This window comes from Vespa mandarinia, chromosome 22, assembly GCF_050613455.1.
Source record: "Vespa mandarinia isolate Hongniang chromosome 22, ASM5061345v1, whole genome shotgun sequence".
NCBI lineage: Eukaryota > Metazoa > Arthropoda > Insecta > Hymenoptera > Vespidae > Vespa > Vespa mandarinia.
The window spans coordinates 2,058,755-2,075,197 of record NC_140831.1 but is presented as its reverse complement, the minus strand read 5'-3'; the positions used below and the strand labels follow the sequence as shown (position 1 = coordinate 2,075,197).

The 16,443-nt window shown below is 25.8% G+C and overlaps 1 protein-coding gene across 4 annotated transcripts; it reads right to left on the bottom strand.

Moving 5' to 3' along the window:
* Nucleotides 1–1,503: 1,503 nt before the first annotated feature.
* Nucleotides 1,504–16,177, bottom strand: MRP (Multidrug-Resistance like Protein 1). 4 transcript variants are annotated; one of them, XM_085663582.1, is made up of 23 exons: nucleotides 15,744–16,177; nucleotides 15,359–15,466; nucleotides 14,450–14,749; nucleotides 14,138–14,275; nucleotides 13,939–14,049; nucleotides 13,643–13,842; nucleotides 13,210–13,395; nucleotides 12,492–13,125; nucleotides 12,214–12,360; nucleotides 12,032–12,116; nucleotides 11,761–11,960; nucleotides 11,178–11,679; nucleotides 10,445–10,622; nucleotides 10,259–10,385; nucleotides 9,948–10,173; nucleotides 8,482–8,706; nucleotides 7,714–7,934; nucleotides 3,751–3,931; nucleotides 3,530–3,638; nucleotides 3,309–3,435; nucleotides 2,670–3,192; nucleotides 2,330–2,576; nucleotides 1,504–2,258 (listed from the first exon to the last, which is right to left on the bottom strand). In XM_085663582.1, exons 2-23 carry the CDS (start codon nucleotides 15,401–15,403, stop codon nucleotides 2,144–2,146), a joined length of 4,827 nt encoding a protein of 1,608 aa, XP_085519708.1. In that variant the 5' UTR covers nucleotides 15,404–15,466; nucleotides 15,744–16,177; the 3' UTR covers nucleotides 1,504–2,143. The 4 variants fall into 4 exon arrangements, with proteins under 4 accessions (XP_085519708.1, XP_035724364.1, XP_035724363.1 ...); XM_035868471.2 differs by lacking the exon at nucleotides 7,714–7,934 and having other exon boundaries at nucleotides 1,589–2,258; nucleotides 8,486–8,706; nucleotides 15,744–16,172; XM_035868470.2 differs by lacking the exons at nucleotides 7,714–7,934; nucleotides 8,482–8,706 and adding an exon at nucleotides 4,907–5,127 and having other exon boundaries at nucleotides 1,590–2,258; nucleotides 15,744–16,172.
* Nucleotides 16,178–16,443: the final 266 nt, after the last annotated feature.

Here is a 16,443-nt window from a genome sequence, read left to right as displayed (position 1 = left end):
TAATGTAAAGTTCACGGTATATATGACTCATAATATAGAAATTGAAAATAAATATTCTGAAAATGATTTTATCTATTCACATAACAGAGGTTTCAATAAAATATAATGCAACATCACAGTCTGTGCTTCGAGTTCGAGCATAGATTTAACATTGTGGCAAGTTATGTTCATTTCTTGAATAAACCATAAATAAAGTTAATCACTACGGTCTTTACCCGTTCTGTTCGGTAACAAATTCAGATGTGATTTTTTTTTTTTTTATGTTACATCTAATTCCTTATAATTATAATCTTATTTTAAATCATGAGGAAGATAACTATAATCACGTTTATACATTACTTTAAGGCAGAATTTATTATACGTAGAACTATACTTTGCAATAAATTGACTTTTTTTTTATGTTAATGTTATGTAAAAAGGAATTGTATAATAAAAAATATTACCACGTTACATTACATGTGTGTGTGTGTGTGTGTATGTATGTATATATATATATATATATATATACACATGATACATAAAATGTATAATAAACTTGTTAATACGAGAGTTTGCACAAAAGAATAATATATAATTACAATTCCAATGTTTATGGAAGTAGGGGATATAATAAAATTATAATAAATATTTCTTTAATAATATTCATTCAATAAATATTGATTTAATTGATTTAATAAATTCATTAAATTTGTTAACAATAATTGCATTAAAAATTTGTATCAAACATAGAAAGAACTATTTTATATTTATTGAAATAATGTTAAAAATTAATTCGATTCTAATCCCTCTAATTCACTTATAATTTAAAGAATGTTATTTGAGGTATTTTAAATGCATTGTAATGTTTGTTATATCTAATCTCGTACATAAATGCTATATAGTAAATAATACGTAAATTATTCTGCAATAAAGAAATGTATAAATTTAATCTACAAAATTTAACGCACATACAGGGTTTTTTTTTTCAATAATTTCACAGGCTTACAAGAAAATAAACATTTTGTTTTGCATTGTTGTAGTTTTATATCCTTCCAATGCCACACCTTTAAACTTGAACTGCATATATAACAAAGTATTTTAGTTTATTCATTTATTGCTAATATTTGAATAGTTTTGATAGAATGTGGCACTGGGTGGATTTAATAGTAAATATATGCAAAGCATTCATCATTTATCAATCACACAAAATATAGTATAAAAGAAAATAGTTAATCAATTTATAAGTGCAAATATGAACTATCACTGTTTGCATAGACAAAATTCGTTAGTAAATTAAAGTTTATTTGCCACAAAAGTATAGTTATAAGAGAATTATATTGGTGTCGATCCTAATATCATATATATATATATATATATATATATTTTTTTTTTTTTTATATTAGTAATAATAACAAATTAAACTTCTTACGATCACATGAAACTAAGCATGCTATATGTTGTGCTTGTTCATAAATTACAATTGTTATAAATGTAAAATCTGTTAGATACTGTATAAAATTTTATCAATTTACAAGAATAATAAATTAAAAATGAAATTTTTGCTATCGAAATATTATTCTTTTTCTTTTTATAACTTTTTTTTTTTTTTTTTTTTTTTTTTATATAAGTAATTTGACAGATGAACTTTAATTTACATAACAGAATTTTATATTATTTACGTATGTTGGTGGAATTAATTCTGCTTCAAATTCAATGTTGAAACTTTTCTTAGAAATTAGCTGCAAAAAAAAATTGGTAAACACATAAATAATAAATAATATTAATTCTAGAAATAATTATCTTTTGTGCTAAAATAGGAAAAATGTTGTAGCAATAATTGTTTCTATAAGTAGATTTTTTTTCCATTAAGTGCATCATGCACTACTAAAAATGGCAGTAATTTTAAATAACAAACATGTATCTAAACTATTTAAAAAATTAAGCTGTGCTTGACATTGATTAAGTATGATGTTAAATTTTCCTTAAAAAATATTTTGAATGTATCTATATATAGATAATAGTATAGTGTAAATTATAATGATTATAATTTGTTCACAGCTTTTTATCAATGCATTTTCTTTCTTTGATTGGAGGATTTATTTAATAAAACCTCTGTTTTATTTGTTTGATAGTCTATCAAATTATTGTGATGTATATGTAATTATTAAGCTACCAGCCCTGCATCTTTTGCCATACTATAAAATGCACTGGATGAATTTCGAAGTAGCACCTCGGGAGAATCATATTCAATAATGAGTCCTTTATCTAGTAGAATAACTCTGTAAAATATATCATTTATAAATTATTCATATACGAAATAATATATAACAAATAAGAACATAATACATACTTATCAGAGTCAAGAATTGTATTAAGCCTATGTGCTATTGTTAAAACTGTGCAATCCTTAAAATCTTCCCTAATTGTTCTTTGAATTAAATCATCAGTTTCTAAATCAACTGCAGCTGTTGCTTCATCTAATACGAGAACTTTGGTTTTACGAAGAAGGGCTCGTGCTAGACATATCAGTTGTCGTTGGCCCACACTGAGATTGTCACCTCCTTCAGATACTTCATGAAGCAAACCATTGAATAAATCTAAAATGAAATATTAAAAAAAAAAATGTTACACGGTTATGTATCAAATTTTTTCTATATGCAAAAATTTATAAAAATATATTTTGTTAGTACTTTGAACAAAAGATTTAAGATGAGCGCGCTCCAATGCTCTCCATACTTCATCATCTGTATGTTGATCGAAAGGATCTAAATTCATTCTTAAAGTTCCCGAAAATAATACTGGATCTTGTGGTATTATTGTTAATTTAGTTCTAAGATCATGAAGACCTAAAGTAGCAATATCAATACCATCAATAATGATTTTGCCACTTGCTGCTTCAAGTATTCTAAATAAAGATAGTGTTAAGGAAGATTTGCCAGCACCAGTTCTACCAACAATGCCGACTTTTTCTCCTCCCTTAACAGAAAATGTTAAACCATGGAGAATAAGATCTAATCCTTCTCTATAACGGACTTTGTAATCCTTAAATTCAACATAACCTTCTGCAGGCCATTCTTTTGGAGGAACATTCTCAGGATTTACCCAAGGTGCTTCTTGAGGAGTTTCACCATATTCTTTTATTCTCTCTACTGCTACAATATTTGTTTCTACATCAGAAGTCATACGTACAAGCCAATTTAAAGTTTGTGTAATCTGAAAAGATATATATATATATATATATATATATATAATTCGATTTTATCATATTTTTATAACATAATTTAATACGTGATAATTGTAAAATATTTTTGATATAAAAATAATTTTACCTGTAAAGCATAACTGACGGATAATCCAACAATACCAGCACTAATAGTATTCCTTCCTAATACAACAAATAATGCAGCAAAGAATATAATTAAATTTCCAACCATTTCCAATCGTATCGCAAGCCATCTATAATATTTGTATCATATGTTGAATATATTATTACAATTATGTTATTTTTAATTAAAAACTTAGTACACATTAAATATATATATATATATACCTATTTGCAATTATACCAGGATAATAACAAACTTGATTAAAATCTACTTTGCTTTCTGATTCATGTATAAATCTATCCTGGACACCAAATGCTCTAATTGTTTGAGCTCCTGAAAATTAAAGTATATGTCTATATGTATTAATTTTCATTTTCATTTTCATTATCATTTTTTTTTGTTTTTTTTTTAAAGAATATACATGTAGTAGAAAACATCTGCATACCAGTTACAGATTCACTAAAATGTGAATATATAGGAGATCTTGATATAGATTCCAAACGTTTCAATTGTCGCGAAGTAGCGACATAGAAGCGCTGTATGAAGTAATAAATTAGTCCTATTGGTATGATCACAGAAACAAATTCTGGAGTACTGAAGCTGATAACGAAGAGAGTTGCTATTACCTGTAATAGGAATATATATTTTAAAATAATTGAATTAAATTTATATATTTTGTTTCTATAAAAATCAAAATAAAATATTTATTACTATGTGAGATATAACCAGCTATTGATCATAAAATATTATATATAAAAGCAACAAATTTAAATTATAATATATTATGGATATTATGGGGATAATTTATGATATTCGAAGCAAAAAAAAAATAATTTCACATAAGAAAGATAGAAATATCACACATGCACAATCTGACAAAATAAAACACCCATGTCTTTCGAGACACCCATAACATGGCAGAACACGATTGATAAATATATGCCATAGGTCCACCAATATGTACCTTAAACACAATTATTATTCTTTTTACACGCACTCACATACATACATAAAGATATATGTGTAATTACACATATAACATATATACATATACATATACATATATATATATATATATGTATATATATATATATGTATAATACAAATTTAAAATTGTGCCCTGTCATTCATCGTACATCACAGGAACACATCTAGTATGTTTAATTTTTTATAATACATAGAATTCACACAATAAGCATTTATAAAACGGACACAATTATACTTATTTAATTTTTATAAAGAATAAATATGCATATATAACTACTGCATAAATAAATATCCATATAAAACTACGATTCATAAAATGCAAAATACAACTAATAACTTAATAGTATATAAATTTCATTATTCACATTTTTATATTATCGAAAGTAATTATAGAATAATTGTATAAAATATATATCTTGTTAGAATCCAAATACCTGTATATATGTACTAGTGCTTTTAAATAAAAATATAATAAATAATATACAAATATTGAATTTCTATTTAAAGATAGTGAAGTAGACTCTGTGAGTCCCCGTTCAAGAAAATCTATATAAAAATAATATGAAACATTCAAGAAGTTAATTTTTTGGATTCATATCTCTTCCAAAAATTACCTCGAAAAGACAATAGATGCTATCAGAAATTTGTGGGGGAAGAGATGTATCCAGTACGTCGACATCTTTAGCAAACCTGGAGATAATACGACCAGTAGGTGTTGTATCAAAGAAGGTCAATGGAGCACGCATCACAGCACGCAGCATCATTATGTGCATCTGGCGAGCAGCCAGCCAGCAACCCAGCTGAGGTGCCAAATCGCAGAAAAAACTCGCCATCGCTACAACATCAGACATTGATAGCTTTCATTGTAACCATATTGTAGATGGTCAACGATTTTAAGGATCCAATGCTATATTACATAAACATAAGATTTTTAAAAAATTACAGGTTTATATTATTTTCAATGAATAGAATTTTATCAATTGAAATCATTGGATAGTATTAATAAATTTTTATAACAATATCTTGGAACACAATATTTTTGAAAATTTTATAAGCCACATTATAAATAATAAATATGCAAACAATGATTTGACATAAAATAAATATTCTTTTCTTTATAACTTTTCAAACTGATATTTGATTTATTTAATTCTTGTTCGTCTCATGTTATGCGAGGGGGTGAAGTTTGCTGTGACATGCAAAGTATAATGAAAACATTTTTCAAGAACAGATTAACATATGCATAGATAATTCCAATTTTATGAATTTATATTTTATGAACGATAGCATTACATTTTTTTTTTTTTTTGAAATAATATAATATTTAAAAAATCTTTCCTTTTTTTTTAATTTAACATTATTAAAATTTTCAAAAAGAAAAATGAATTGTTAAGAACAAAGAATATTTTCATTACATTGTCTTTATGGGAAATATAAGTTTTCACAATATGAAAGAGATTGGAACAAATCAATTCATAAAAATGGGAACTATCTTTACTGAATTTGAAAAAAAAAAAAGAGAAAAAAAAACATTTCTAAAAGACAGTAAAAACAGTGCAAGCAAATATACAGTATTAAAAATATAACAAGCACAAGCATTACTACCTTTAAATAAATACATTACTTGTATAATTGTGTCCATTACCTTAATTGCTAAAAAAATTACACATTTAAAATACAAAAAATTATTTTTTTTTTTTAAATATATTGGCACATACAGTCAGTTTAAGATGTGTCCCATGATATATTTACAAATGAAATATGAATATGAATTCGATTTTAATTAGACAGTTTTATAATATTTGAATATTTTATGATATTACATGCATTTTATATATATAATCATAATCATATATGATATCTTATATTTTATATGTACGTACAGTAATAGTATTAAATAATTATTTCATTTAAGTAATATTCATAACAAAATATATTTTCAATCATTAATACCAAATAAATATGAAATTGTTATGTATATTAATATAATGAATCTATAAATATTACATTCCCTCCCAAAAAAAAAAAAAAATATATATATATATGAATGTGAGAAGTATTCATTCAATTGATTTGTCCTAATGTAGAATCTAATAAAAAAGCCATTATACTCCTTCAATGAAACTGACATCTTTAGTATATTAAAAATAATATCAAATTATCAACAAGTTCCATACTGTTTTTTCATAAATAGTTATAAAATATATTTATAAATAAATATTACTAATTTTATAAAACGATAATTCGGAAGTATTGAAAATATTCGTAAATAGACATACATACGACATATACGCGCGCGTTAATTAAATAGTAAATTATATTACTACAATTTGAAAATGTACTATATATGGACATTATATATATATATATATATATATATATATATATATATATATTTAGTAATTTTTTATATGATAATATAGAAGTAACTTTTTATGCGCCCTTATACATATTAGCATATAAAACATTACGTTTCGAAGTTATTTGGAATAACTGAATGTATTTTTGCAAAAAAATTTGCTAAACATGTATTTCAACTGTACAGGACAACTAATCAATTTTATCTAGCATGTACCCAATAAATATATATTTTTTAAATATATAATCAACAAGTAGTTAACTTGTACATCTATGATTTACTTATGGGATATAGAAAATATATATATATGTATTATTATATAATTTTTGATATTATCTGTTTTATAATATCAAAAATAATCAAGTTATTTTTGTTCAAGTAAATAAGAATTTAATTTTGTTTTTTAGATATGAACAAATAGTATTATTAAGTGACTATGTATTATGAACAAATATAGTTTTATTATAATCTAGTTATACTGAATATTATGCAATCTATATAAATATTATTTGTTTCTTTAATATAAAAAGAAAAACTCATAGAACCAAACATCAATAATCAACATGCAATATGATATAAATTCATTGGGCTAATTTTAAAATATATTTTAGAATTATTTTTCTGTAATTTAAAGCTGATGATGATGTTTGTAATAATTAATTTGAACAACTGAACTCAGAAGTTGTCACTGAATGATTTTAATAAAATTAAATACACGAAGTGTAATAAAAGATATTTAAAACATTAGAAATAATCGATTTCCAGACAAGCAATTTAAAGTAAAATAATAGCAATAAGAATACCAGTACACTTTATAGACATTATACTTAAGCTGAAGGCAAATTTCAAGAATTGATTTTGAAATTAAATATTTGTAAACTTTGATAAAAAATGATAAGTCATGGAAAACATGTACCTCAATTAGCACATTAAGATCAACAAGCAATTGCTTATAACAAGTCAACAACATAATATTGACTGATTAGAAATTTTCATTTGTAATAATTTTTTAAGAATCAATATTTGTTAAACGTTGTAATTTCAACGTGAAAAATATCATACCCGAAAGAGACAAGAGATCCAAGAATGCAGTATGGCTGGTAGAATATTGTCAACAACATCGGTGTCTTTACCGAGTCGACTAAGAATGCGACCAGTTGGCGTTTGATCAAAGAACGACATCGGGTTGTGAAGAACATGGCACATTGTTTTCTGGAAGAGACACGTGGAAGCGATTACCATCCCCTTTGCCGCGAAAAACGCCGTTCCAAGTACTGTCAGGCCTACAATGATTGGTGACAACTTTGGTAGACATTAAATTGACAATTATATTAACATTTACGTCATTTCATAATCAATTTGATGGCATAAAAAATGAACAACAATTTTGATTATAGCGTATCACCTGCCCAGTATAATGTGTAAGTTTCTGATTGCAATCACACATGAATAGAGGTGCATTACAAATGAAAAGAAAACAAATTGTATTATGCAAAGTTATAGTAAAAGCAATAAATAAATTATATAGCGACCGAACAAAGCAGAAGAAACTAAATATTACTCTATCAAAAGTTAAAAGCTACATAATTTGTTACTACATATTCTTTTTACTATTAGTTCATTACATCTATAATAAAACAGCTATTAATGAAAAACCACAAAAAACTTAAGATGTCAGTTTTCCTACATTTTGCTTTTATAAATTAATTACATTTGTACCCATTGGTGGACCATTATTCTTAGTAGTGATATTTTAAGCAACATAGGTGTGTAATTTTTACAAAATAAAAAGAACTTTATCTATTCTGTGAGATTAATTTGAAATCTCACATACCGACGCTAGACAAAATAACCAGGCCCTAATATTTGGTGGCAGAACGTTGTCTATTACATCAACGTCCTTTCCAAAACGATTTAATATTCTGCCAGATGGAGTAGTATCAAAGAATCCGACAGGTGATCGCAGTGTGGCAAATAACAATTCTGAATGCAGCAATTTACTGCTCCTTAAACAGCCAATAACCAACGCCAGCTGTGCAAGCATCACAAAAGTCGCTGAAATTTAATTGTAACTTATTGCAACAAATGAATTGTAGTATGAAATAAATGCAATTATTATCGCGTATTAAATGTTCTTAATATAATTTTTTTTTTTTATATAATATAATTATTTAAATAATATCAATTACAAATATACCAATTATGAAAGTATTATCGCAGAATGTAGAAATATCTGTACGATTTTTGTCACAAAATGAAAACAGAAGCCTTTATGTACACATTTAATTTTTCAAATATTAAAGGTTTAAGCACCATTTTTGTTAATAATTTAAAAAGTCCAACATAAGTCTGTGCAACAAATTGTTGATATTATTGATAATAATATTTCAGTTGCAAAATAATTCCAAAATTAACTACAAAAACATAGTTTCTAACTAAAAAGAACACAGAAATATAGATTTCCATAATTTGGTATATACATCCATCTTTACTTATGCAAGAATATTTTATATTTTTTTTTAATATACAAATAGATGAAATTTGTTATTCAGCTACTTCATGCTCATATTTAATATTTAATATTAAGCTTCAAACATATATTCTATAAACATCTAAATTTTAATTTAAATTTCTCTATTCTATGTTATAAGAAATCGAAAATATTTTAAGTAAAAGATATAAAAGAAGATACATGCAAAAATAGATTTAGTTAATAGATATCAATAATAACATATTTGTGTTCAAACATATGCTACTAGAAAGCAGAAGTTTTATAATATAAGTATTATAAGAATGCTTTATTGACACAGCAAACCACACTCGCACTACCACTTAGAACTTAACATCTGATTAACATATATTTTCGAATAATGTGTGGCAATACGTTTTTAGAAATAATTTTGGAATAATTAAGAAATAAAACCCTCTGTTATAAAAAGAGAAATATAATTTAATATAGTAATGATAAAATAAATTTTTTCAGAATGCATAACTTTCGTATTAGGTTGATATGGACATAAATATCCCCATAAAAATATGTAAAGGAACATGCCCTTTTTGTACAATAATACAATTATAAAACAGCACGAGTCAAGGTTATAATTTGTTAGCGGCACAAATAAATAATCGGCTTCTGTATTTATATTAATAATATATACGATAACACAACATAAAAATGCTTACCTGAATAAAATATACTTCCATGAAAATACTCAAATCTTACAGGAAATAAACGAAATCTTATCTGTCAACTTTATAAAATAAAATATGGAGTTAATATAATTTTTGTAACATACCTTGTCCAAGACCAAGAGCTCCATATACTCCAAGATACATGTCTCGTTTTGCTTCATCATTTATGGATTTACCATCCGCAGAAGTCATATTATCATTTGACCATGCACTCAGCCAAATATTTGATCCAATACTGAATGATTGGAAAACAGCATTCATAACTATTGTAGATATAGATAGGAACCATCCAATAGATTTTAAATAGTGAGAATACACTTTCCATTTTACCTAATTTAGAAATGGATCTTAAATTTTCGAATATCAAAATATTTTTATTTATAATATATATATATAAAATGATTCATTCTCTTACACTGCCAGTTTCAGCCTTCTCTACTTCAATTAATTTTTCACCTATCTTTGGCTGTAATACACCTTTTTCCTTTATATTATTTCCAGTTAGATAGTTTCCAGACTGCTGACTTTCTGTAGAATATTGCCTATGCAGATGATAAAAGATGTTTATATAAATATAACTTTTATTTAATATTTATCTTACCTTTTCAAAGAACCATTTAATGATCTTCTATCAGTTATAGAGCCTGATTCACTTTGACTTTCTGAAATTCTTGACCTAGCACGTGTTAATTTTTCTTGTAATTCTTGTGTACCCATTTTTGATTCCAATTGCTGCTTAATTTCATGTAAATCTGGATCCGAACCATCATCAGTGTGCACTGTTCCAAATTTGTCAGGTCGATTTTACAATAATTAATATATTTTAACATTGATTAATATTAAAACGATAAAGGCATAACCAGAAGAAGCTAATTTAGGGTCAATTTATACTATATTTTAGTATTAGGTTAATTAATATTGCTACATACTCAATAAAATATTATCTTTTTAATAAAGGATTTGAAACACTGCTAGGTATAAGTATTATTAATTAAAGTATTTGAAAAATTTTTCATGCATTTTTTTTTTTTTACAATGATGTTATAGTAATACTATAATATATGCTGCAATCATGGATTTAATTTACACTCTTTAACAAATCAATTAGTGAATCTAAGCTACTACTCATGTGTAAAATACTTTTGCTTTTAATAAATAAATATTAAAGCCGAGTGCAACATAATATTTTAAGAATAGCATAAATAGAAATAGAAAAAAATTCGTAATTACTTTTTCACTAACTTACGATTTCCAACTAAGACCCATGGAAAAATATAATTTTATATTAATGACCTATTTAAGCCATTAAAAATTATACGGAAATTGATGCATACCTTCTTGTAAATGTTGCATTAGAAATTCAGCAAAAGCACCCCTTTTGTCCATAAGCTGTTTGTAAGTTCCACTTTCTGTTATTTCACCATCTTTAAGAACAAAGATATTGTCAACCTCAGGTAGATAGACAATGTCATGTGTAATGTGTACCCTTGTCTTTTTCTTTAACAGACCACTAGGGCCTACCACATTTTCAAAAATATGTTTTCCCACATGAGCATCTACAGCACTTAAAGGATCATCCAAGAAATATATATCTGATTCATTATATACTGCTCTGGCTAAAGCAACTCTTTGTTTTTGACCTCCAGATAAGTTTATACCCTTTTCACCAATTTCTGTTTGATCTCCTGCAGGCAACATTTGAAGATCTGGACCTAACATACATGCATCTATAACTCGATTATATAAAGCTTTGTTTAAAGGTTTTCCGAACAAAACGTTATCTTGCAAAGTTGCATTTTGTATCCAGGCTTGTTGAGAAACATATGCAATAGAACCCTATCAATATACATAATAAGTAAAAAAAAAAATTTGAAATATTAAAATTACATTATTTAACAAAGTAATTTAAGTACTTACTTTTGTATTAACACGACCATTTAATTTTTCCATTTCCCCAAGAAAAGCTGATATTAAAGAACTCTTTCCAGATCCAACTGATCCAACTACTGCTACTAACTGGCCTTGTTCTATATTCATATTGATATTTTTTAAGATTGGTTTATCACTACTTTCCATATCCCAAGCAAAACTGCCATTCTCAATAATTAATGGATGTACTAAAAAATAAAATCAAAATCATATTTCTCATATACGAAATAAATGATATAATATTTTACAATTGACCTACATTCAGATTGATCATGATGTACATTATTAGGATCAAGTTCCTCTGTGTTCATGAAATTGTTGATACGTTTAATGGAAACATAAGCCTAAAAAAACAATATTATTAAAATTATAGAATTAATTAGTTATATTTAAAATAATAACTTTAATTTTTGTTATGTTGTAAATTCATTTTGGCATTACCTGAACTATATTACCTATCATCATTGGTAACATAGAAAGAGGAAATCGTAAAATATTGAATAAACTAAGCGAAACAAATGCAGTCTCACTATCCAAGACATTATTTTTGTCTATAAGTACATAAGTAGCGAAGGATACCAATGAAACCTGAAAATTTATATTACATTAATGCCCTTTCATTTGAAAAAAAAAAAAAAAAAAAAAAAAAAAAAAAAAAAATATTAATAAAACTTAATAAGTTGTTTATTGTAGAATATAAAATATCATCATTAACATACCAAAAATGGCGCACAAGACCAAATAAAACTTGTTCCTGCGTTTAGATATGCTGCTTCTTTTAATACTTGTATTTCTTTCCTTCTAATGCGTAGTATTTGTTCTTCAAAAGATGGCTCCCAAGCATATAATTTTAATACTTTTATTCCATTAAGAACTTCATTCATTAATTTAACTCTCTCATCTTTGTCTTTCATTTGTCGAATTTGTAATGTTTTTACTTTATTTGCAATTAACGCATTTATAGGAATAAGAACAATCATAACAGCTAATCCAGCAAGTACAGCTGGACCTAATTTCTCCCATAAAAAGGTTAGTGCTAAAATAATTTGTAATGGCGCAGACCAAATCATATTTATATATGCTGTCAAATCCATGAATCTTTGTGCATCAACGGACATTAAATTTACTATTTCACCCAGTGTTGATTCTTTTCTGGCAGAATTTGACATTCTCAATGCTTTTCTATAAATAGCTGTTATCAGTGCAGTTCGTATACGTAATCCAACTAAAAACATACGATGAAAGTACTGTGATAATACTAGAGTTTGAAGTGTAGCTGTAATTAAGAGTAAAATTGCATAAAAATAGCCCTTCCACAATGGTTCGCCACCGCTTACAAATCTAATAAGTAATCTGTAAAAAAGAAAACAAAAATAAATATCATGTAGAAGCATTCATAAATAATTAATTAGAAGATTTTAATTATGTTGTACTTACTTTAATAATTGTGGGCTAATAAAAGTCATAATATCTTGTATAAGTTTAAGTACTGCACCAAATAAAAAAGTGGCACCAAAAGCTTTACAAAGTGCTGGTAAAATAGAAGAAACTTTTTTCTTACGATCATTATCAAAATCAACTTGACCAGATGATTTTCTAAATGATGCTTTTGCATTTTGTACACTAAAAAAAAAATCTTATTTCAAGTTCTTTTTAAAGACTATCAAAACATGTATTATTACAAAGCTTACCTAAAGTAAGACCAAAATAGCCTTGTTAGCCAAATAAATAAATAATTTATTATTGAATTACATGTGCTTACCTATATTTTATTGTATGTATCATCATTTAATATACACATGTATTACATACACAACTAAACATACCAAAATACAAAAAAAAAAATATTTCTAAAAATAGTAAAACTTACTTATCTCCTTTTTTTGAAGTTTTACTCCAATGCCTATCAAATTTTGGAACAATTTCAGAAGCCGTATCTTCAGGATTCATAGACCATAAATCTGTAGATTCCAAAGGCTTTTTAAAACCTTTCCATGCCAGAGCATCAAACCACGCAAAAGAAAGTCTTGATGGAAAAGATGAATTTTGTTCTGGACACGGTCTTTCCATCTATTTATTAATAACATCCATATTTATATGCTTTTATCTTGAAAGTATCGTCATATTTTATTGTTTTATAAATTTTTTCAGAAATTCAAATCTTACCAATGGATATTCCGAATATTTAGGCTCTGCATCAACAATGAAATTTAATAGGAACATTGATATTACTAAACTGTAATAGATCATATATGATACAAACAGGTACGTTGGTTTCTGAAAACAATATTTTATTTTATCTATACTTTTATAAACTTATAAAAATGAAAGAGAAAAAAAGAAAAAAGAATGAAAGAAAACCTACTTCATTTGAATTTTGCCTTAATAAAGTTCTGAATTGCACAATTCCGCATAATACAAGCGAAAACCAAAACAAAAATAGTAGTCCTGATGTACGCATTCCATACTTTTTATTATAGAATAGTAAAATTCCTGCTAGGATCTGAAATAAAAATATAATTGAATTATTGAAAATATGATACTTGGAATTTCTGTCTGAGTATTACTCATCTTTAAACTTTTTTAAGATAAAAAAAAAAAAAAATGCAAAGAATAGAATATATAAAATAGAATATTTTTCAAATAGATATATAGACATTTAAAATAATATACTTACAAAAGTAATGATCTTTACAAAGGGAGTATAGTAATCTACATTGTATACAGCCTCATAATAACTTTTGTATACAGCTCTTCCTAAATCAACAATGGTAAGTACAATTAATATTGTTGTAAGTACTTGCTTAGATATATATAACCATGTGTATGGAATATTTTTTCTTCTACTATTCAACATATAATAAGCTTCCATAACAGAAAAAGACCAAAGAAACACACATGGTACCCATATTAATACAGTTTTTTGAAAGCATTCTGTCAGATCTGGATCATCTGTGTTCCATGATAAATCAGTATCCTAAAATAATAATTAACTTTAATTTGTAATTTTTCTGATTAATTTAACATAAAAAATATACATTCAAAATTCTTTTAATATAATAGTATTATCAGAACGGGCAAAAAATTCATTTAAATTTTACATTTAAAATTTGCAATTTATCTCAAAATAATTTAAGGATAAATTTAAATAAATTATACGATTTATAATTGCTTGGGAATAAAATCAAAGGGATGAAAAATGACATTGAAAACAAAAATTATATAATCGTTCTATGATTAATCAAAAATTAGTTCTTACCATATAAGATCGTATTTAAAAACAAAGATAAAATACAACGTATTTTATATCACATTTTTTACACATACAATTTTAATCTTACACGCTCAAAATAAATGTTAAAAATGTTGATTATATTTATCATCTCATTTAATTAATATATATATATATATAATTAAACCGCTCGTGTTTGTCAGTCTCTATCGCGAAACAAAACTATTGTTTTAGAAGACAATGAATATACATATATATATATATATACATATATACATATATATATATGTATGTATATATATGTGTACATACATATATACAAATGCAAATATATAGCTCGATAAAAAAGCTCACCCAAAATTTGGATCCGCAAAATTGATCCATAGTTTGATTTTCCATATCGATACATTTAATCTTTCACTGATCTTTCCTTGTATATGTGGTATGAGTATTTTCAAGGACCTAGTAAAAAGTATTTGTAGAATTATACATACACATGCTATTCGAGGCCAATACACCTCTTTTTCTTTCTTTTTTTCTCTCTCTCTCTCTCTCTCTCATTCTCTCCCTCTTTCCCGCCACTGATTCGACATCCCATTATCCCTTTTTTTCCTCTTAGATAATATATAATTCACGTCGTTCGTAACACACTATTAAGGATAAAAAAAAAAAAAAAAAGAAAAAAAAGAAAAAGGAAAGAAAGAAAAAAAAGAACAAATATCACAGACACAACACTCACCTAAAGCACGAGATGTAATTTATTATGCCCGTCTACGGCTATACTTAGTAAATCAAATCTTTCCTGGTTAATTGTCTGAATAAATCACAAAACTACGAATAACACTTGAAACAACATTACCCATTAACGGGCAAATAGAGACTGCAAGGGATTGCGTTCAGGCTAACTGAACTCTGCGTCGAACCGTTGACTGAAACTTTAAAATGGCCAACAGATGGCTCCATTAATAAACTCAGTCACTGCAGAGGAATTTAACCAATGAGATGGCTCAGATGATGTCATTTGAAAGCGACATTGATTGTAACGTTTAAATTGTGCAATTGTCATCTTAATATTTTTAAAGAATACGACATTCGATAAATCTACAATGCTTAACTTATTTGCTTTCCTTTTTTTCTCTTTCTCTCTCTCTCTCTCTCTCTCTCTTTTTTTTTTTGCACCTTTCATACAAATAATTTGTTTTAACAAGAAATAAAAAAAAAAAAAAAAACAATAAAAAATCAAAAACAAAAAAGAAAAGAAAAACGGAAAGGACGAACGAAAAGGAAAAAAGAAAAGATATAAGAAAAAGAACCGATAAAGAAATAAATAAATAAATTAAATATCGAAATATATTTCATAATATTTGTGTTTAATAAAAAAGAATTCCCCGACAAATAATAATTTGTTATAATAGCTTTTAGTTTCTTTCTTATTTGTT